The sequence below is a fragment of the Aquila chrysaetos genome, chromosome 11 (assembly GCF_900496995.4).
Source record: "Aquila chrysaetos chrysaetos chromosome 11, bAquChr1.4, whole genome shotgun sequence".
Lineage (NCBI taxonomy): Eukaryota > Metazoa > Chordata > Aves > Accipitriformes > Accipitridae > Aquila > Aquila chrysaetos.
In genome coordinates, this window is record NC_044014.1 from 40045146 (window position 1) to 40065217 (window position 20072).

Genomic DNA, 20072 nt, shown 5'->3' on the forward strand with positions numbered 1-20072 from the left:
CGCTGCGCGACTGCCCCGCCGCCGCGCATGCGCAGCACCGTCCCCACCCCCCCCCCCGGCTACCGGCGGCCTGCGGGACCGGGACCGGGACCGGGACCGGCGCTACGGGGCAGAGACGGCGTGAGAGGCACCTCCGTCCCTCTGCAGCCTGGTGCGCTCGTTAACGGGGATCCTGAAGCAACGGGCGCTGCGGCTGCGAGGGGCAGAGCCAATCAACACAGACGACCCAGATGTTAGTGAGAATACAGCTGTTTTAATAATTCAAATAGCAGCTCAGTATGTTTCCCGTTTATTATACATGGTTGCACAATCTGAGGCTGGTTAAATACAATCAAGTTTTCAAAATCTCTTGGAATCATTTCCAGATTACGACATGCAAGTGACCATGAAAATATTTGGCTTTTTTACTTTATTCTTTAAATTTCTGAACAGGCACTTACATGAGGGAGTTAAATTTGCTCTCATTCAAAGATATCCGCGTTAGAAGTATCCTAGCATAAAGTACACAGAGTCTTTGTCTGCTTTATCAAAGTGCCACAGTAATAAAACAGTTCTTACAGAAATGTAATTTGATTATTTACTTACTCATAAAGTAAGGTTACCAATGACACTTGCACCGGAGTTGAGAAGTCTTGGTTTAAAGGCCAAGTGAACTACAAGCGCAAGTAGCCTTCCACACAGCAGGCTTCATTTTATGCCCAAGCCACACATCTGATAACAGACTACGTGCTCAGTTGTGAATAGATGAAGGCTAACTCCTTTTAGCTATTTCTTCAAAGACTAAATGCATACGAGATGATTAAGACAAATGATCTGCTGTGCCAGGCAAGCTTTTAACAGTTTTAAGGCTTGCCTGGCTTCAAAATACCTTTCCAGAAGACCACAAAAAGCTTGTTTGCCCTCAAAGCAGGCCCAGATGGACTAGGAGGAGGACGTCCTTTGAGGATGTTTTGCCTCTCCTGTCAGGACAGTGAGGAGACAGACTGTGAAGACAGTGGAAGCATGAAGCCGGGAGGAACCACATAGTTTCACATATTTGCAAAATAATCAGTGTTACCAGCATTTATTTCATCAATAAGAGATAGATACGTTCAAATACTTTAACCACTCACCACCTGAAGGTGAAATCCTGACAACATCTCTACAGTCACTAGTTACCGGGCAACAAACTCCCAAAAGTCAGGAGTGACTCACATGAAAGGCTTAGAAAAGTATGGTAGAGAGAGAATTGGGGGAGGGAGGGCAAAGATGCTTCCTAACATTCTTTGCTACCAACAGATTCAAAGCTTCTTAGAAACCTTGGTAAGGTGTCTGCAGGCTCCACAGTTATCACAGTCATAGTGCATATACATGCAGTTTCAGTTAAACCCTGTCTAACATAGTAATGAGAAGTCATAGGAAAAATTCACCATACACCTCAATTTTTAGTGTGATTTAGTCAACTGTGTCTTACTGTAGTTTCAAAACAAAACAAATGCAAATAAGCAACATTGGAAAGAAACATGCAAGAAACAACATGAGAGGAGGGAAATGCTTTCGTCTACACTGTATACGTGATCAGCAAAAATCAAATATACCAGCCTACCATGCATGGAAATAACTAGATTTAAGCTTATGCATATCCAAGTGCATATAACATTATCAAATAAAAGTAAATGTGCAGTATAAAATAGTAGCTTAAGAAAGTTCCAGTGTTTGAGAAAGCACTTTATTTTAAATGTATATACATACTTGAATGTTTAACTGAAGAACGCTTTAGTAGTATGGTAAATGCAGCACTGCAAGATGAAGGAAGACAGGTGTAATGAGAATTTCGGCCTTCTTTTCCCACAGGCTGCTGCCATCTTTAACCTGCTGAAGCATCGCAAAGTTTTTCACCTTATACCAGTTCACATCTCAGGTTGCTCAGCAGATGCTTGTGATTCTGGAGATTCAAATCGCTGGTGAAAGTTTGTTCGTTGTTTCCTCAGCTTCTCAGGAGCTTTTCTCCATAAGATTATTTCCTATTTGAGGAAGGAAACACTTCTGAAACCACCATTTACCATTAAGCTAGCAGCATCAAGTATCTTAAGTTCCTGATAGGCAGAGACTTTGAGGGAGAAAAAAAAACTCCGAAACAGCAAACCCCCACACCACAAAAAACTCTGCATCCCCATTACTTACAGAACAGTGCAGTACACACAGGGAAAGTAACAGAAAGATGACTCAATTAAGCTTACGTATCTAGTTACTACCTGAACACTTACCATTATCAAGCTTGAGCAGTCACCGCTTAACAATCCTATTCCCAACTTTGATAGTATTAAAGGGTTCAAAAAGTTTTTCTTCCTCCTTTTCTCAAAATCCAAAGCCCATCATAGGCACTATATGCTCCAGTTACCTTTTGTTTTCCATGTTTAATTATGCTGCCTTGTCTATTTTTTAAAAGGAAGATTCTGGTCTAATCCACAGAGCTTCATTCCAGTGACCCTTTTCACTATTCCTTGCCTCAGCATGACCTCAACTTCTGTTATGTTTTCAGTCAAATGTGTTGGCCCTTATTACAATTTTGCAATTTTGAACCCAGGCTAATGCTGGGAGGGGAAATCTATCTGCAGTAGTTCAAGAAAGCAAGCAAACAAATGCACCTGTAGCTCATTTTACCCACAAAGTGTTTTGTCTGGATATTCAGAATCCAAGGTTGTTCTACGGCACTGAGCATCCTATCCCTGCTGAAATAGTATCCATCATCCCCCTCGGCTCCTTTTTGCAAGCTAATATTTTCTATACAACTTCCAATACGCTCGCCAACAGAAATGCTTATGCCATACATGAAGCACAGGTGGCTTCTAACGTGCTGAACATTCAAAGCAGCATGTACAATAGCCCAGATAATTCTGCGACAAGATTCCTAGAGACCATACCTGCTGTTTGAAGTATCGTCTGTCTTCTTCATCCACAAGCACTAGATTCAAGAAGTACCTCACTGAAAATTTCTTGTTCACATCCCTCATTGTTGGAGTTGGGTCATAGCCTGCTAAGAACAGTCTTATAGGAATTGATTCACCTTAAAAAAGAAAGTTTCAATTAGTTCCTTAAAACTGGATGTCATCAATGCAGTTTCAGAAGACATACAAAATAAAGGCAGTTTCCCAAGCACTGTCTGTGCCCCTTTCTTGGTTAAAGGAAAAAAAAACACCAAAAACAAAAAAAAAAACCCCACACCACCAAAAAACCATCACAAACATAACACTGAGAACAGAGGCAAGTGTGAAATCAAAAGTGGGAACCCCTTCTCAGTGGAAGCATGGTAGCCAGGCAAGACAAAAGGATCTTGAACTCTCTAGAACTGGTCTACACCATTGAGTCAGGCTTGAACCAAAGTGATAAAAGGATCAGTCATAGAATTTCCAATGGTAAATAAGTGTAAGAATTACTAGGATCCGAAGTGAAATGTCCTAAGTCAATTAAAATGTCTGCTTTGAATAGGAAAATCCACTATCATTTCAGCAACCTAAGGAGAAGTGTGGTTTCTCCAGGAAAAATTTATACAAGTCATCTCTTCTCCTCCAGATTTTTTTTAAATACAGTTTTAACTCAGAATGCTTATCCTTTAAAACAAGCACAGTTATTTACCTTTAACTGGTGCACCATCCATTATTTCATACTTTGCAATGGTTTCAGTCTCTGTTGTGGTACTGGGTCCTGGTGAAACAAGTTTTCACTGTGAGAACACACACTTCAGTTTTAAACATTCACAAAGCTTCATCAAAGCTTTATCACAGCAATTTCTACTCTGCAGCATTTAGACTACACAATACTGCGTTTTTTGCCTTTGTCTTGCATATAAGTTACACACAGCTAAAGCAAGCAGAACCCTCTCCCAGGCAGAGCATCTGTTTCTTACTCTCTCCTCCCCACAGTGACACAGAAGAGGCAGCAGCCAGTGCTTCAGAGGAGCCTTGGGTATGCAGGCTTTAAAAAAGGGACAAGCATGCGGGGTAGGACTCGTGAAACAGTTCTGTTTGGCGGGCAGCACTAGTGACTGATACTGCTAGGCCATGATCAGACTGAAAACCTGAAGGGTTATCACCCAGCACAAAAGCCACCTTTCTCCAGAGCCTGGGATGAAGAAACTAGAGTACCTAATTCAGCCACAAAAGCCAACAACAAAGTAGAGCTTTCTGCCCTTCCTCTATTGCTATGGAAGCTTCCTTATTCTCCACACAAAGAGCTCACCAAGGCCCCAGCCACCAGGGAATGAAGTCATGAGCCACAGCCTCTTACTGCCTTCCTAGTTCCAGGCTGTACAAGCCTGATCTGCAATAATCAAGCTGTTCCTGCTTCAAAGCCTCTTGGTATTTCCATCATACCCATTTTAAGCTGACTGAAAATGACACATTTCTAGAACATGAGAGATTCATGCTAATCTTCACCAAGCCCACTTGACCAGCTAATCTCTGCAGAGGCAAGGGGGTCTTCAGGATGCATTTTACATCTTTACCCTTGTTCATTATCCATCAAGGCTGATTAAGCTGCTGCATATCTATGCCCAAGTTCCATTTACAAGGGTTCACGTTTGCGAAGCTAGCCCAACAGTCACAATCCCAGAACAACACTACAGACTGACAATGTTTTGACTACTAAGTATGATTACCAAAGCACAAAATGCAAACGGTAGTCAAACACCAGTGAGAAGGAAGCACATGGAGCATTAGTTTAGCCAAGGCTGCAACTACTGACTTCACTCTCCAGGTTCGCATAAGGCTCAACCAGCATACAAGTTGCCATTTCTTTTGGACTTTTTCTTGTCTTACCAATTCCAGTAATCTCCTTTTTGATCAGCTGCAACTCCATGTGCTGAATTTTTATTCTCACTAAGAGGAAATAAATTTTTCCAACAATCACATCCTTTAAGTGATACCTTTAAAAGAACAGAATAGGGGGTTTCATTAAAGAATAAACACAACTTTTACACCTTCTTGAATACAAGTTATACAGGCAGTTACCTTATCTGCCTGTTAACTTAGAGCTTAATTCCCCGCCGAGCTAAGCATCTCAGCCAGATCAGTACAATTAGCACCTTTCGATCATTGCATTATTAGTAAAGGAAATACTACAGTTATATTGAAAAAGCATAAATGCAGAAATCAAGTCTTAAATATTTGCTAGTGACGTTCCTATTAGTACTGAAGGCAGAACAGACAAGTATTCCTCTAAAAAAGACCATTGTATAATTAGTAACCAAACAGCTCAACACAACAGTCATTGAAACTATTGCTTTACATTTTAAGTCTCCAGATGCCAAGGTTGTTCATCAAATATCACATGCTCTACCCTTTTATCCCAAGGTATTTACCTGAATGTGTTTTGTTCTAAGTGACACTTACTTTGACTTATTGTATTCAAACTCTATATGAAGACAGTCTTCAATGCCTACTTCCATTTTAATGGAGTTGTTTACGTCCGGGTATGTAGCAAGCTGGTGAACAATCAGATCATATTCTTTCACCAAGTCTGACAGCCGTCTCACTATTGTCACTTTTAGAAAATACCTAGGAAGAAAGCCACCAAGTTAACCATAATTATTCAGAATTGCATAAGTAAAAGCCCTTATGTTCTGAAGTACAGGTATTCTTTGAAAGACAAGAGTACATTCTCGTAAGACTAAGCAGAAAAGAATAAGACACCAAAATACAAGACGAAACACTTATAGGTAGAAATATGGGAGTGCTTTGTTTCGTTGCGTTTTTTGTTTCCTTTTTTTTTCCTAAAGGAAAGACCCAAACTGTTTTCATTTGATTGAAATGAAAGAATTTTATCTATACAAACAACACTGAGCAATTCTAATTAAAGTAGAAAAGGCTACATTATAACACAATCTCAACAACTCCAATCAACACACACCAGCTACTGGCTGTTACATGTCTGATGTGAAATGCAAAAGGAGGAAGTGGAGGGGGGCAGCATAATTGCTAAACTATTAATTTTCTGCAGGGGAGGAAAGGAGAGAAGAGAAAGCTTAACAGTTACAAACCTCAGTCTGACATTGGCACCGATGTAGGATTCATATGGCTTTTCAACCTGCATGAATTCAAAGTCATAGCTTCTGCTTTGGGTCAGTTCTCCGGGTAAGGCCAGTTCTTTCACTAAGTTTACAAATTCATGGGTATTGCTTTTGTCATTGAAGAGTTCTAAAGTTGAGGAATTTGAAGGAAAACATGTTTCAGTATTTATTTTTAGCAAACAAAACTGTCTCCAATTTGGCAGAAGCAGGTGGGAGAGGACAACAGAAGCGATTAATTTGATTTGTTACACGTATTTGACCAAATGTTTTACCCAGTTTTTCAAAGCTATCTTCAGTTTCAGCAACCTACAGTAAGCATTCCTAAAGAGCTAACTGCAATGAACAGAATACATATTTGAAGCTTTACTAGCATGGCATCTTTTTTTACTGACAGTTTAGCTAGCTTTAATAAGTACTTCTTGCCTTGCATTCTCTGTAATTAGCATTGTCCAATTTTGGCTTCCAGCATTTCTTGCTGAAGGGATAAAACCTAAGCAACAGCAAGACTGGCTCATTTAGGACAGGCCAGTGATTCCAACTGGTCTCCTGCAGATTAACACCACCTATCAAATGGTTTATTATTACTACTAGTCTACAATCAAATGGCTTATTATGACCAGTGGTCTAAGTCAGTCATTTGGAAACAAGTTCTTAATACATAAGCATAGACACACCAGTTTCACAGCAACAGCATGTCCAGTCCCCAGACCAGTGTCACTATTATTCATTAGATCCATGCCATGTAATTCCCACTGAGATAAAAACTTAGAAAGTTAGAAAAAATTAACATTACCATAAAAAAATCCAAACACTTTAGTATATAGAAACAAGGTCCTCTACAATTCACAACTGAAAGTATCAGCTAAGAACATTAGTGGTAGTTGGTTTTACACATACTGAAGCTTTTCAGAAGAGAATAAATGAACTAAACACACCAACTCCACAGTTTATCATTGCCAGTTTGGTAGAAAATGACAATAACTAATAACTGCTTATTTTCTAATATGACTGCAAATTATGTAAGGTGTACTTTGTTTGCTATGACAAGCATTGATATAATACAAAGTTTATTTACTGTTGCATATCCAATACTTTTTGTGCCAGTCAGAAAAGTTGTACTCTGAAGAGCTGGTTTAAAATACATCTTTGACATGCAGCTGGCGCTAGTCTCCAACTAGTACAGAGACAAATCACACTACTGTGATGCTTTTTGTGTTACTGTATTAAAACTTGAAAGGATGCAAGAAAACATGGACAAGTACAAAAAGCAGTACTTAAACCACTTCTGCATAACTGAGGACTTCTAAACAGTAGCACAACAGAAAGTCCCAGAAACATGCAAAATTCAAGCAACATTACATCAAATTAAAGTCATCAGAGAATAAAATTTATACTTCAGAATAAATGAAGAACAGCCTGTACAGCTACTAGAAGGCAACAGACTAAATGAAACTGACATACGTGAGCTCTATGTTTTTCCTGCCTCTAAATGCGTCATACCCATCACAGTACTGCTTTATTCTGAAAGTTTGCTTTTTCAGCCCCACTGATCAAAACCTGAAAGCATAAAGCAGCAGGCATCAGAACTCAGTCATATCTGCTACGTAACAGTTCAAACACGAAGTACTGGAGCCTACTGACTGATCAGAACTAGAGAATTTGTGAAATCCAATCAAAGTCAATTGTATGAGGCTGAAACCTGAATACTTACTTCCAAGGGGGACAATAACGCAAACAACCCTCTAACAGACAGGGAAGGAATTTTAGTATCAGCCTAAAGGTGCAGAGAGATTACCTTGACTGGTAAAAAGAAGTTAGATGAGACCAAGATTCTTCATAGTTCACATCTAACCAGACTTAGATACAGTTATAGGAAAATTACATTTTTAATGTCAATACCATACTATTTTGCTAAAAAGCACAGAAAACCTCTGAAGCATCAATACTGGTTTATGTTAACAGTATAAAACTAGGTTTTAGAAAACCAACCACCAAAAAATTTTAGAAGTATTTTGCTATAGGCTGTCACATCATTTCTTTTCTATGCCTCTTCTCTTTCAGAGCCAGAACTAAAGAGCGCAAGTGTAGCTTTCAGAAATCTCTAGTGGTTCTTAATCAAACTTTTAACCAGTCTGAGACAGATAGAATACTCACCATCCCTCACGTGTACATGTCTTCCTTCCCAATGACTTTCTGACTAGCACAAATTAGCGCATCACTTGCATTAAAATAAGGAGGATATAATCTTCCTTTGGCACTCGTCATCCACTAACCCAATCAGGTTGCAATGTTTGAGCCAAACTGCTGACAGCCGTAAGTGCCAAGTTCCATAAACCACATGCACCTAACATCCCCTTTAAAGCTTAAACTCACCAATTTGTCCTACAAATTCAATTCTAATTCCTTGGTGCTCTAGTCTCTTCCCATGCGGCTTAATGGAGACGTTCACCTACCAAGGCAAAAAAACCCACCAGTTAAATTTTTTCAACACTTTCACTCTAATACATGATCTCACTAAAAAGGAAAAAATATTACCACTTGCCTATGAAAACTGAGACCTCTTCAAGCACTACCTGAGCTTGAAAGCAGCCAAATCAAACAGCTGATTATGAAATTAAGCATTTGTCATGGTTTAACCCCAGCCAGCAACTACGCACCACACAGCTGCTCACTCACTCCCCCCACCCACCCAGTGGAATGGGGGAGAGCATTGGTAGGAAAAAGGTAAACTTGTGGGCTGAGATAAGAACAGTTTAATAGGACAGAAAGGAAGAAACTAATAATTATAATAGTAACAATAATAAAATTACAATAATAACAAAAGGATTGGAATATACAAAACAAGTGATGAACAATGCAATTGCTCACCACTTGCCGACCGATGCCCAGTTAGTTCTTGAGCAACGATCCCCCAGGCCAGCTCCCCCCAGTTTATATACTGGGCATGACGTCACATGGTATGGAATACCCCTTTGGCCAGTTTGGGTCAGCTGCCCTGGCTGTGTCCCCTCCCAACTTCTTGTGCCCCTCCAGCCTTCTTGCTGGCTGGGCATGAGAAGCTGAAAAATCCGTGACTTGGTATAAACACTACTTAGCAACAGCTGAAAACATCAGGGTGTTATCAACATTATTCTCATACTGAATCCAAAACATAACACTACACAAGCTACTAGAAAGAAAATTAACTCTATCCTAGCCGAAACCAGGACAGCATTACCAAGGCACCACTAAAGCATTTAAGAAAAAACTAATCATCCATAAGACTGAATTTAATAATTAAGCTTGAAACTTTCGAGTCCCAAAATTAAGAATCCAAGCCAGAGCTTAAGCAGAGCTCACCTAAGCCAGTCATGACCCTCTTCCCATCTTTGAATGCAGAGAGCTTCAAAGCATCTTCTGACAGTCACATTTGGAAGTCCAAAAAAGAACTGCCATGAGATGCATTCCTTTCAAGTCAAGTGAACTTAAGTTCCTTCCTCAGCAGATAACTAAGTATTGATGTTAGAGAAGTCAATGAAAAATAACAGATAATGAAACCTAGTATCAAGATCTTCATTTGTGAATTTGATTCTAACAAACAGACTTCATCTCACAAGAAAAGATCCCATAAGGTTATTTTCTACAGAAACATGTAAATATTAAGCATATATGTTTTCTTACAAGGTAGTGATGACCAGAGAAATTCCTGTACCTTAAAATCCAGTATGTCATTGATATCCGAGTAGGAAGTAAACCACTTGAATAATCTAACTTTGTGGTGAAAAGGAGGAAAGAGGTAGAGGGAAGTTGTCCAATAAATTACTGGTCTTCCAGACCTCCTCATCCCACTGAGCTTGTGTTAGCCAAAACTCACCAGGCACCTCTCAGGCGTCACTGATACAAGCGAGAAGCACTCAGGCCAGTGAACATAAGAAAACTAGTTCCCTCAGTCCTGAGTTTGAGGCCCATCTTGTGAGAGAGTTTCACATCCCTGAACAGATCTTTCTAGAGAACCAAGATCTTAGCATGGAAACGTATCTTAAGAGCAGTAAGACGCCCAGTGACAATAGGCAAGTCAAGATCGAAGTAGGTATTTAGAAGTCAATCTCAGAACCCAATACCTGGCTCAAGTTTTTTGAAGGAAAAGTGAATCATAACAGAAATATTCAGAGAGTGAGAATGGCTCCAGTAAAACCAGAGTGATGGCAAGGAGTTCCTAGGTGCAATACCCAGAGTAGAGAAATCCCTCTGGCAATCTCATCTTCCCCCCCCCCCCCCCCCCCCCAGAAAGAAAAACTCTTGTTGACTCAGCAGCCAGCTAAACTTCATATGTTGCTCCTCTGATGCAATTCCAGAAACCACTTCAGGGCATGAAACGCAAGGCTTAGCTTCAGGGTATGCAAAGCAAGTTAGCTGCACCAGCCAAAAATTACTGTTATATATGGTGGGTTGTGGATTTTGGAGTTCAAGGGGAAGCAGGGGGATCCAGTTTGGAATAGTTTTCTTGTCAGAAGCAATGATAGGATTGCACATGGTTGCACAAAAATCTTATTCATAAATACAAGATGACTGGAAACAAATAAACAGCTACTATTCAAAACATTCAGTTTTATCAGTTGCCTGAATGACTATGGTTAAAAAGACCATATATAGGAAAACACTGTTTCCTCTTTGAATAACAACACATGCTGAAATTGCAGCTCTTGCTTGTATCGGGTTTTCATTTACCTTCCTACAGGCATTTGCATGCCAGAATCAGTACAGTAATTAATAGTCACTTAAAAAAAAAATTACCTTTCCCGAAACAGATTCTCCATCATAGAAGAGAAAATGCTTTTCTACTTTACCATCTTCTGTTTTGATTTCCGCTGTTTTTCGTGTTTCAGCATCATTAAGAATAACATCAATCTCACAAACAGGACCAAAAAAGCCTCCAAGAAAACTCTGGAATGACAAGAATTAGATAAGTTACTACACAGTGGACACTCCATTTTAAATGTAGCATTTACTTGCAGCTGTACACTATACATCGGGGAAAAACATTTGTGCTCCCATGAAGTTACAAAGCCATTAATGTATTAGAGACCCAAGAAATAGCGATGACAAAAGACAGTTGTTCATCTAGCAAATAATTGAAATTAGGTCAGGAACAAGCAGTGACAGCTCTTACAATATATCTAATGTTTATAAAAAAGTACACAGCATAATTACCATTATTACAACTACACTAAAATACTAATTAATATTTAAAACATTACTGTTGCAAGCACAACTTCAGTTTCTGTCACTGCAAAGTTTCCAATCGCTGATTTCACCTTAAAAAACATAATCATTTTTAAACCACACTTAAAAAAAAATTATTTTTAACAAATTTATTCCATCTGGTTTAAGATTTGAGCTATTATGCCAAAAAAAACATGTATTGCTTTATATCCACTATAACTTACAGCATAAACAGCAGTAACAAGGATGATCTGAAGTAAGAGGAATAGCAGAGCAAATTAGGGTGAAAAGAGAAAACAGGGGATATAATACAAGGCCTAAAGCATCCCCCTGGCTGGTGAAGGGGAATAGGGACTTTTATTTGCTGCCTCTTTCTACGCCCCATAGTTCTCTTGGCAAATAAAGAAAGCACTAGCAGGTTCAAGAGGCAGCAGTTCCTCATACAATCTACCTCAGCTACACAACTCTGCCATCAGATAGAGTGGATGTTACAAGTTTACCCATGATATTGCTCCAGGCACCAATCCACTACGAGCATCAAACGTTTGTCCTCACCTTACAACAGCATTCCCTAGGCACAAACTTTTGACCAGCACCAAACACGAGAAACTAGGAGAGATCATCCTTTGACCTTGCACAAACATTTCTTACAAGTTTCAAAACATATTAGTGACTCTATGGGAAACTCAACAAGATTAGTACAAAAGCCAACATTTTCTCCTAAGAATTAGGCACTAATCTGCTTTGATGTACTAAAGCAGACAACACCTCACTAATTCAGTGTGATTTGGGGTTTTTTGGAGAAATTACACTATGTTCTCAACGAGAGCACCCACTTCAACTGGATCCACTTCAATTTGGTATACATAAAACAGTCATTCTCACTTCACCAATTCAATATCCAAAATTGAGTAAGAACACATTTCAAGACCTCCTGGGGACCTGAAGTTTGAAATGCAGCATTAATAACAAAAAGCCTAGAAGAAAGTTTGATCTGCATGCTACTGCTTAGCAGTAGGAACATTGACTGACTTTTTGCTCACCCCTACAAGTCAAAGACATGGTGCAAGCTTGAGCTATAAAACAGCGATTCACACAAGACTAAACTGACTTTGTATTTGTTCAGATAGCAAGCAGCCCTAGTTCAAGCCACAAAGATGCCTATTACTCTGAAACCTAGTTATATCTACTTCACATTCTCAGAGGAAAGCAGAAACAGATGACCAACAAAGCAGTCAAACGCAAGACCAAACAGTTTTCCAAGTCTCTGCCAAGCACATATTCACATTAACTCCTGAAACAAGATTTTTTTTTTTTTTTTTTTTTTTTTCCCATGACTGCACACTAGAACCATTCTTGATTTTTGGCTCCTGGGGAAGGGCAAGAGAGAAAGAAAAAAGTTTCAACACGAATTCCAGATCTTTAGGCTGTTTTAAACTGTTACACAAGTTACTTTTGAGCATGCCCATATTTCTTCCTTAGAAACTGTACTCATTTTCCAGATTAGCCTTATACTTCCCCCCCCCACAATAAACAAGGAAGCACATTACCTTTAAGTAAATATTAAACAAGATGCTCTCACAGCACCTTCCAAATTATGAAGTTGTACCATCACTTAAAACAGTCAGCCAGACCTAACATTGCTAACACATCACTTCAAGACACTGCGTATGAATATTTCAACTGCACCCCTTAGAGATTAGCCATAATCTCATCCAGAGAGGACAAGAACATACGGAATAAAGATATCAACAGCTGGTATCTCCTCCAGTTGCCATCGAAGATACTGCTGCGGGGAAACTATGCAAAACAAGAAGTATTTTAAGAAGCCATCATATGGCTTATTATGTTACAGCTTAAGAAAATGAAGACAGAGAACTAAGGTCTTCAGAAACTGGCCAAATGCTAGGCTACGTTCTTGATTTCATGCAGCAGACAGACACCGAAGATTTTGCTACATCAGGACCAAAATCAATCTGCATTCAGTCCTTATGTGTTATAGCTGTACTAAAGGACTCGTAGGACTCCCAGCAGCTGATAAACGGTGCAGAAATCCCAGCCTCAGCTTCACACAGAGCCCTAAAAAGCTTCTGCATGACCAACAGAGATAGAGACACACGTTAAGGAATCCACACGCTTCAGAAACCCAAAGTGCATTGATCTAGCTGATTCTTTAAAACACCTATTTTTTTTAAATCTAGCCATCACAGCACACCAAGCACTTTGCCTAGGCCAAGCCTGCTAAGCGCAAAGTGGCCACTATTTCACCAGCCCTGAAGGATTACGACCGACTGCTGTCATTTTAAGCGCTGCCTTACGGCACCGCTGAAAGATTTACCGATGTTTCCAGGACTATCACATGCACTTTCCCCAAAGCCTCCCCGCCAGCAGCGCTGTAGGAAAAATGGAAGCCGAGTTTCATGACTAAACCCCGCATTGCCGAGGGCACGTGCGCGCGGAGGAGAAGCAGGGGAACACCCCAACCCCTAACCCATAAAATGTTTGTATTAAAAAACACCCCAAACCTTTAGTTTTTCGCTCTCTCGGCCCCTGCTGTTTTGCCAGCTCTCCCCCGAGCCCGCCCCGCACACCAGAGGATCCCGCAAGGTGGGGGGGGGGGGGGGGGAGGCCCTCCCCGGGGCGACCCTACCCGGCGCGGAGCGGCCTCGGCCACCGCCAGGCCCGGGCGCAGCTCGGGGCGAGCCGGGCGGCCTGACGCAGGCCGGGGAAGGGGGCGGCCAAGCCGGCAGCGGGAGGCGCGGGGTGGGGGGAGTAGGGGCGTGTATGTCACCGGGCTCTCCGGGGGCGAAGGGAAAAAACAACGGCCCGCGCCCGGCGGGGCGGTTCTCCTCACGCACAGCCCGGAGCCACAGGTGGGGAGGGAACGAGGCACCGCCCGGCCCAGCCGAGGCCGCCGCCTCAGGCGACGAAAGGCGCGGGGGGGCGGGGGGGGGGGGGGGGGGAGAGACGCGCGCGCGGAGCGACGGTTGGCGGGTAACGGCCCCCCCCCCCCCCCGCGTACCGGCCGCCCCTCCCGCACTCACCATGATGCGTGCCCCTCCGCGGCCGACTCCCGCCCCGCGCGCCACCAGCACCAGCCACCCCGGCCCGCGCCCCTGTCATGTGACCTTACAGCCCGCCACGCCACGCCCCCCCCCACCCCCGCCGCACGTGACCGCTCCCTCCCTCCCATCCCTACTCCGCCTTGCCGCCGCCGCCCTCCCGCTCCGTCCCCGCCGAGGGCAGGCCCGGGGGCGGGGGGGGGGGGGGGGGTGGTGTCCGAGGCAGGGGGGGGCGGCGCATGCGCGGCGCGGCGGGAGGGCGCCGCCTAGCGGGCGGGAGGCGGCAGCAGCGCGGAGCCGTGGGGAGGGGCGGCGGGGGGGAGCGGTTGTCGCTGACAGGAAAGAAACGTTTGTGGTGCCAAAACGTTTTTGCGAGGTTTTTGTGCTTTTTAGGGAAACGCGAGCAAGCCCGGGGCGAGGCAGCCGCTCGGGCGGATTTTACCTGATTTTGTAAAAGGGGAAGGAGGCTCCCGCCACGCAAAGGTTTTTAATTTATTACCCCTGGAGCACGGTAACATCCGCACAGATCAGGCAGGGGCACCGAAACCCGTTTTCCCTCCCCCGATCGGGATGGGTGGCCCACCCGCAAAAAGCAAAGAGCGAGTTCAGACCGAACAAAGATTATTTTTTTTTTTTTTTTTTTGGTGAGTGAAAGCAATAAAGATCTTAAGGCAAAGTTTTTATTGCTTCGGAGTTGGTTTGAAACGGCTTCGTGGCCCTCGCATCGGGTCAGGCGCTGGGGAGGGGGCGCGGAAGGCGAGGGAGGCCACCGGCGGCACGAGGAGGCCGATGTCTCCAGCCCTACAGGAGCAGATCCTCCTCCGTTAGTTTTTGCTTCAGCTTGCTACCTCGTGGGCCCGCTAAGAAGACGGGCAGCTTCGCTTCGGAGAAGCTGTCGCCATCGCCAAGACCCGACCCGGAGGCTGGCTCCGCTTCCACCGCGACGTCGGACCCAGAGCCGGACTCCTCGTCTGAGAGTGGGAATATGTCGCCCAGCTCCTGGTATCGCTTCATCCTGAAATGCAGAGCGGCAGCTAGTTTACTCCAAATTTATTATTTTGTTTATTATCTCTTAAGTGAACACACTGAAGCCCCACGTTCCCATGGGTGAGCCACGCTGCGACAGGACTGTCGAGACAGGAATACCGGACATTTTTGGGTGCTAGCATTAATGGCAAACATGTGGCAAATGAACTTACAGGGACGGGTCTGCCATGGGAGGAAGGATCCTGTTGGCTCCGCCGGTGGGCATGTGAAACCAGGGCCCCTTCTCTTCGATGCAGTTAGCGGACCAGGCGTCGGGTCGGCACCTCACTCTCTTGTACCTTGCCTTCTGCGCCGGAGCACCTGATCAAATCAGCCCTGCGTTATTCACTGGGACCAGGACATTACTCACCAGGACCTATTAACTTTATGAGCACCTAGTAAAGCTTAAAGGAGCAAAGGAGCGGAAGAAAGTAATTTGTGTGGCCCTGATTGCTCAACTGCCGAAAACTAAATTAACCCTGAAGCCTTTTTTTAAATAGCTACTGATAGCCTAAGTGACATCTTCGCTATCAGAGGCATCGGGTGCATCTGTCACACACGGCACCGGAAAGTCCACGGGAATTAGAAATGGAAACCCCGTGGGAAACCACCGCCTTGCGCCGATGTCACAGCAGGGCTCATCCCCAGCTTGGGGCATGGCATGTCCATGGGGGACCTCTGGGCTCGGCCACCTGCAGCTCTCCCTGAAGGTGGTGGAGGTATCTCAAATCTCCTGGGGACAAGCCACCCCAGTGGGGAGCTGGCTCCTATGCCCTCCCCTTTTTCTGTTGGCTCCAGCGAGGGTCAGAGCCAACTCTGCTTTGGCTTTTTGTGCCTCAGCTCAGCGCCTTCAAGTTCAACGGTGGGGAGTTTTGGTGGGGAGGTCAGAAACTCAAGGTGTGCCAAGAGCCACCTGCCGTGGGAGCAGATTTGGGGATTACGTAGGCTCTTGGAGCACGTCGACGGAGGAGAGACAGTTCAGGCATCTGCTAGACATGACTCGGGGTTACGTAAACCCACAGTTTCAGTTCTGGTGCCCCCCAGGTGCCTGATCAGGGCTGTCGCTGAAAAGCGGGTCTTCAAAAAATACCAGAAGGAGAAAATAACGATTGCATAGTAAAGATAATAACATTGGCATTTCGTCCTCCCTCTTGGTCTCATTTAATTAATTTGTTCTGAAGCCTCCTGGCGCGTTCTCCCCCTGTTGGCATTTTTATCTATTTTTTCTCGGTTTCTTGGGAATACTTTTCTGTAATTACACTTCTCTATTGCCCTATATATTTCCATAATGTACTAGATGACTTTCAGCTACCTCCTACACTCTTCTGTAAGAGAAAAAAGATCTCACAGGTATCATTTCCTGCTTCTTTTACAGCGTGTTCCTTTTTCATACTTATTTTCTTCTCTTAGCATATTATTAAGAAGGTTTTTAATAATAACAGTGGCAACAAAATAAACAACTGTAGCTGAATAATTTGCAAATAAACAAGGTAAAAAGCAGGCCATAATCCCTCAAAGATCAGCCTCCAAGTGGTAGATACATAATGAAAGCCTATCACTATCACAGCCTTGGTTTGGGGACAAATTACACTCTATGTGCTTGAAAAGCACTTCTCCTTCAGAAGAAACGAATCCACAGGGTACATGTCATAATGAATCAACATTTCCTTTTAGTTGTTTTAGTGCTGCGTGTTGCAATATTGTACCGAATAAACCGTTTAATTTCCTCATACTTACAACTAGTTTCCTTTCCTGCCCTCCCAAGAAAGTAGAGCGTAGTAGTTATGACATGGGAACTGTTACATACTCTTGTCTGTAACTACATAACTGAGTAACAGTAGTAACCGGACTGCTATGAAAGGGCCGGTTAAAAAATATATATATATTGAAATATATGGATTAAAAATATACACACATACAACAACATATTTTATGAAGTCTTTTTTCTCATAGGGGCTGGGAAAGGGATGCAGCAATGCTTCACTTCCAAAAAGCACCTTTTCTTACCATTCCCCCTCCAGAAAATGAAATGTTAGCAAAACAGGTTTTCTGAGTAGATCTCATTACCCATAGAAGAAGGTCAGTTTGAAAAATTCGGAGGCTGCCTACTTGGCCTACACTGCATAGCCCAGAAAGAGGATTACCGAGAGAACAACCGCCCCGTTTTACCTTGTGCTGTGTATCCCACAAAGAGGATTAAACAAATAGCCAGGAAAATCCTCCCATTACATCTGATAAGGAGCTGCATTTTGGCCGGCATCCCCCTGCTCAGCACCAGCCTTCACCACGGCTTCACACTTCAGAAATACGACGGGGCGAGGAGATCGACTTTTAGAAAAGGTTTCCAAAACCTCAAACCCAACCCATAACCTGCGTCACCGCTTCCTGATTGACGGGGGTGAGATGTACAGAAAAGCCCAGTGCTCTGGCCTCCCGGCCTTCATCACTCCAAAAAACAAAAATCCCCACTGTCTTCATCTCCAGTTTCGCCCGAGGAGAAAAGCAAACCCGGGACCAACCAGCCCGACTGAAGGCGTGTGCTGCCAGCAGCTTGTGGTCCAGGCGTGCATCCTGCCCAGCACCTGCCTGATGCTCAGAAGGCACAAGGGTGTTTGCTGTTTCTTCCAGAGAGAAAAAGCAGCGCTTCATGTCCCCTGACTTTCAGTCAACTGCATTCTTGCATTGGCACTGGTAGTGATTTTCCCTGCCTCAAGCCCATGTCAGTTCAGCAGGAGCGCTAGGAGCCGGCTGCTTGCAGTCGGTGCAAGTTTCGCCAACTGGGAAATAATCTTTTTCCACAAAAGCAAATTATCTCTGGAATCTCATGCCGGGTTTGGGGTGGTTTTTTTTGAAAACAGGATCTTACATATTCACAGTAGAAGTGAAAAAATGTATTAATTCAGGGAAAATATTCTGGTAGAAATGTGTTGGCCCCTTTCTGAAAGGGCACAGCGGATTTGCTCGGCCAGATCATCGCCGTGTGGTACGAGCGCCCCAGGGAGCGTGGCAAAGGGTTTGGACAGCATGCGGCTCCGCAAGAAGCCTGTCTGGAAAGCCATGGAAGCCCTTACATAGATCGATACACGGAAGCTGCCTTTCAGCTAGCTCATACCTTTTGCTTGCCTTTTAGCTGTGATTAAACCAGGCTTGAGTTCACTTAAGAATAAATTACAAACAACAAGGTTATCTAAGCTGTGGGGGTTTTTCTTAGTCATACCTTTAGCTGCTGGATTAACTGGGGCACTGACGCGTGGGCCTAACGTGCTGCCATCATCTTCGATGATGCTGCAGCTGATAGTTTAAGTTGTCTGTGGTAAATCTATTTTTACATGGTGGGAAGTCCACAGAGGCCCCCGGTGGGTATCTGGGCTGAGTGGTAACTTTCCCCAGGGCACGGCACTCCACCAAAACCCCACGAGTGGCAGAGGAGACCCCTCCGATAGCTCCCATCTCTGGGCTGGGATTTACCGCCGGACTGAGGGATCGAGCTGCACGTTCAGCAGCGATGCGATTTATTATGAGCCTCTGCACATGGGTTTTTTTCTGGCACGGGAAAAATAAGAGACTCAAACCAAGCAGGCGTGGAAGGACTCGCGTGCAGTGGTTATTCCTACCAGCCTCATTTCTACTTTGTATTTTTAGCATCAACTCTTTTTTCTTTTCTTTTTTTTTTTTTTTTTAAAGCAGTGCTCAGCATCAATAGGAAGCTGGGCGAACACGTGGGGGGAGGCGATCAGCCTCCACCCCACTGCAGGCTGCAGAAACCGTTCCTGCAATAACACCTCTGATTTTCCGCTGGTCACGGGCACACGCTGACCCCTTCCGCGCAACTCCAGCGTTCGCAGACAACCCCCCATGGGGGAAAGCACCCCTCCACCGGCTGTTTCTGCCCTTCCCACCAGCCTGAGGCTTTTTCCACCCCGGCACTGGAAGCCCCATGGGATGCAGCCGGAGCGGTGCACGGTGGTGGGAGGCTGGGGATCCTGCAGGAACACGGGGAGCTGCTGGGGGTCAGTGGGAGCTGCAAAACCCCCGTATCTGGAGGGGGATCTCGCAGAGCTGAGTTATCTGTCTCGTACCATCAGCCGATGGGGGAACTTGTAGCGCTGGCAGTTTTGCCACACGGTTTTGTTATTTTCTTCTGTGTCTGTGGTGTGCCTCAGGAAATGAGATTGCTTTATAATTGGTAACCATGGGAAGACCGAAGAAAATTTTCCATTCTCCTGTCTCGCATACACCTGCACGATGGGGGCCAGAAGCCTGCGGGGAGCGTCAGCCTGTGCCCATCTCCTCCTGCCCCGCTGCGCTCCGCCGGAGCCCGCACCCCGCTGCGCTTGGCAAGAAAAGAGCTTTTCATCTTCCTACAAACGTGGATGTGATACTGGAGACCTGGAGTTGAAGCAATCTGGGATGTGCAAGTCTTAAGAGTAAAGCATGCCCTTTGTGGAGTGCCGTGGGATGCCCGAGGAATGTTGTGCAATTATTTACCTCTCTGTAAACCACTCGGGACATAAAATGCAAATAATCAGCACAAATAAAAACAAATCTCATCTTGAGCCAGAGGCCACAAATTGCTGAAAGTTAACACACTTTTTCTGTTTTTAAACAGAGAACAGCACACGAGCTATACTATATTGGAACGCTAACCTTGAAACGTGCCATTGCATGACTATCAGAGTTTAAGAGAAAGAGAGGGTTTTTTTAAGTCAAATATTTTAAATCCACAGAGGAGAGGA

At 44.1% G+C, this 20072-nt stretch overlaps 2 protein-coding genes across 7 annotated transcripts; both read right to left on the reverse strand.

Annotated features, from left to right (window-relative positions):
- Nucleotides 1–233: 233 nt before the first annotated feature.
- VPS26A (VPS26, retromer complex component A) lies at nucleotides 234–14389 on the reverse strand. Of its 6 annotated transcripts, XR_005933523.1 has the most exons (11): nucleotides 11284–11373; nucleotides 10820–10969; nucleotides 8420–8495; nucleotides 6017–6173; nucleotides 5370–5534; nucleotides 4797–4903; nucleotides 3616–3684; nucleotides 2904–3046; nucleotides 1879–2003; nucleotides 1732–1778; nucleotides 234–959 (listed from the first exon to the last, which is right to left on the reverse strand). XR_005933523.1 is itself a non-coding variant. In XM_041127233.1 (10 exons), exons 1-9 carry the CDS (start codon nucleotides 11356–11358, stop codon nucleotides 1890–1892), a joined length of 1056 nt encoding a protein of 351 aa, XP_040983167.1. In that variant the 5' UTR covers nucleotides 11359–11373; the 3' UTR covers nucleotides 234–1778; nucleotides 1879–1889. The 6 variants fall into 6 exon arrangements, 4 of the variants coding, with proteins under 4 accessions (XP_040983167.1, XP_029886532.1, XP_029886531.1 ...); XR_005933522.1 differs by having other exon boundaries at nucleotides 1732–2003; XM_041127233.1 differs by having other exon boundaries at nucleotides 234–1778.
- Nucleotides 14390–14976: 587 nt separating this feature from the next.
- Nucleotides 14977–17675, reverse strand: SRGN (serglycin). Its single transcript, XM_030031473.2, has 3 exons — nucleotides 17506–17675; nucleotides 15510–15657; nucleotides 14977–15325 (listed from the first exon to the last, which is right to left on the reverse strand). The coding sequence occupies exons 1-3, from the start codon at nucleotides 17594–17596 to the stop codon at nucleotides 15112–15114; spliced, it is 453 nt and encodes a 150-aa protein (XP_029887333.1). The 5' UTR covers nucleotides 17597–17675; the 3' UTR covers nucleotides 14977–15111.
- Nucleotides 17676–20072: the final 2397 nt, after the last annotated feature.

Coding starts and splice junctions, on each gene's coding strand:
- VPS26A (XM_041127233.1), bottom strand. CDS start 11,358: ATGATTATGTTTTTTAAGGTGAAATCAGCGATTGGAAACTTTGCAGTG. Junction 10,970..11,283: donor CTGAAGTTGTGCTTGCAACA/GTAATGTTTTAA, acceptor TTGTCATTCCAG/AGTTTTCTTGGAGGCTTTTT. Junction 3,047..3,615: donor GGATGGTGCACCAGTTAAAG/GTAAATAACTGT, acceptor TTCTTTTTTAAG/GTGAATCAATTCCTATAAGA.
- SRGN (XM_030031473.2), bottom strand. CDS start 17,596: ATGCCGGCCAAAATGCAGCTCCTTATCAGATGTAATGGGAGGATTTTC. Junction 15,658..17,505: donor TGTGGGATACACAGCACAAG/GTAAAACGGGGC, acceptor TGATTTGATCAG/GTGCTCCGGCGCAGAAGGCA. Junction 15,326..15,509: donor CCCATGGCAGACCCGTCCCT/GTAAGTTCATTT, acceptor TCTGCATTTCAG/GATGAAGCGATACCAGGAGC.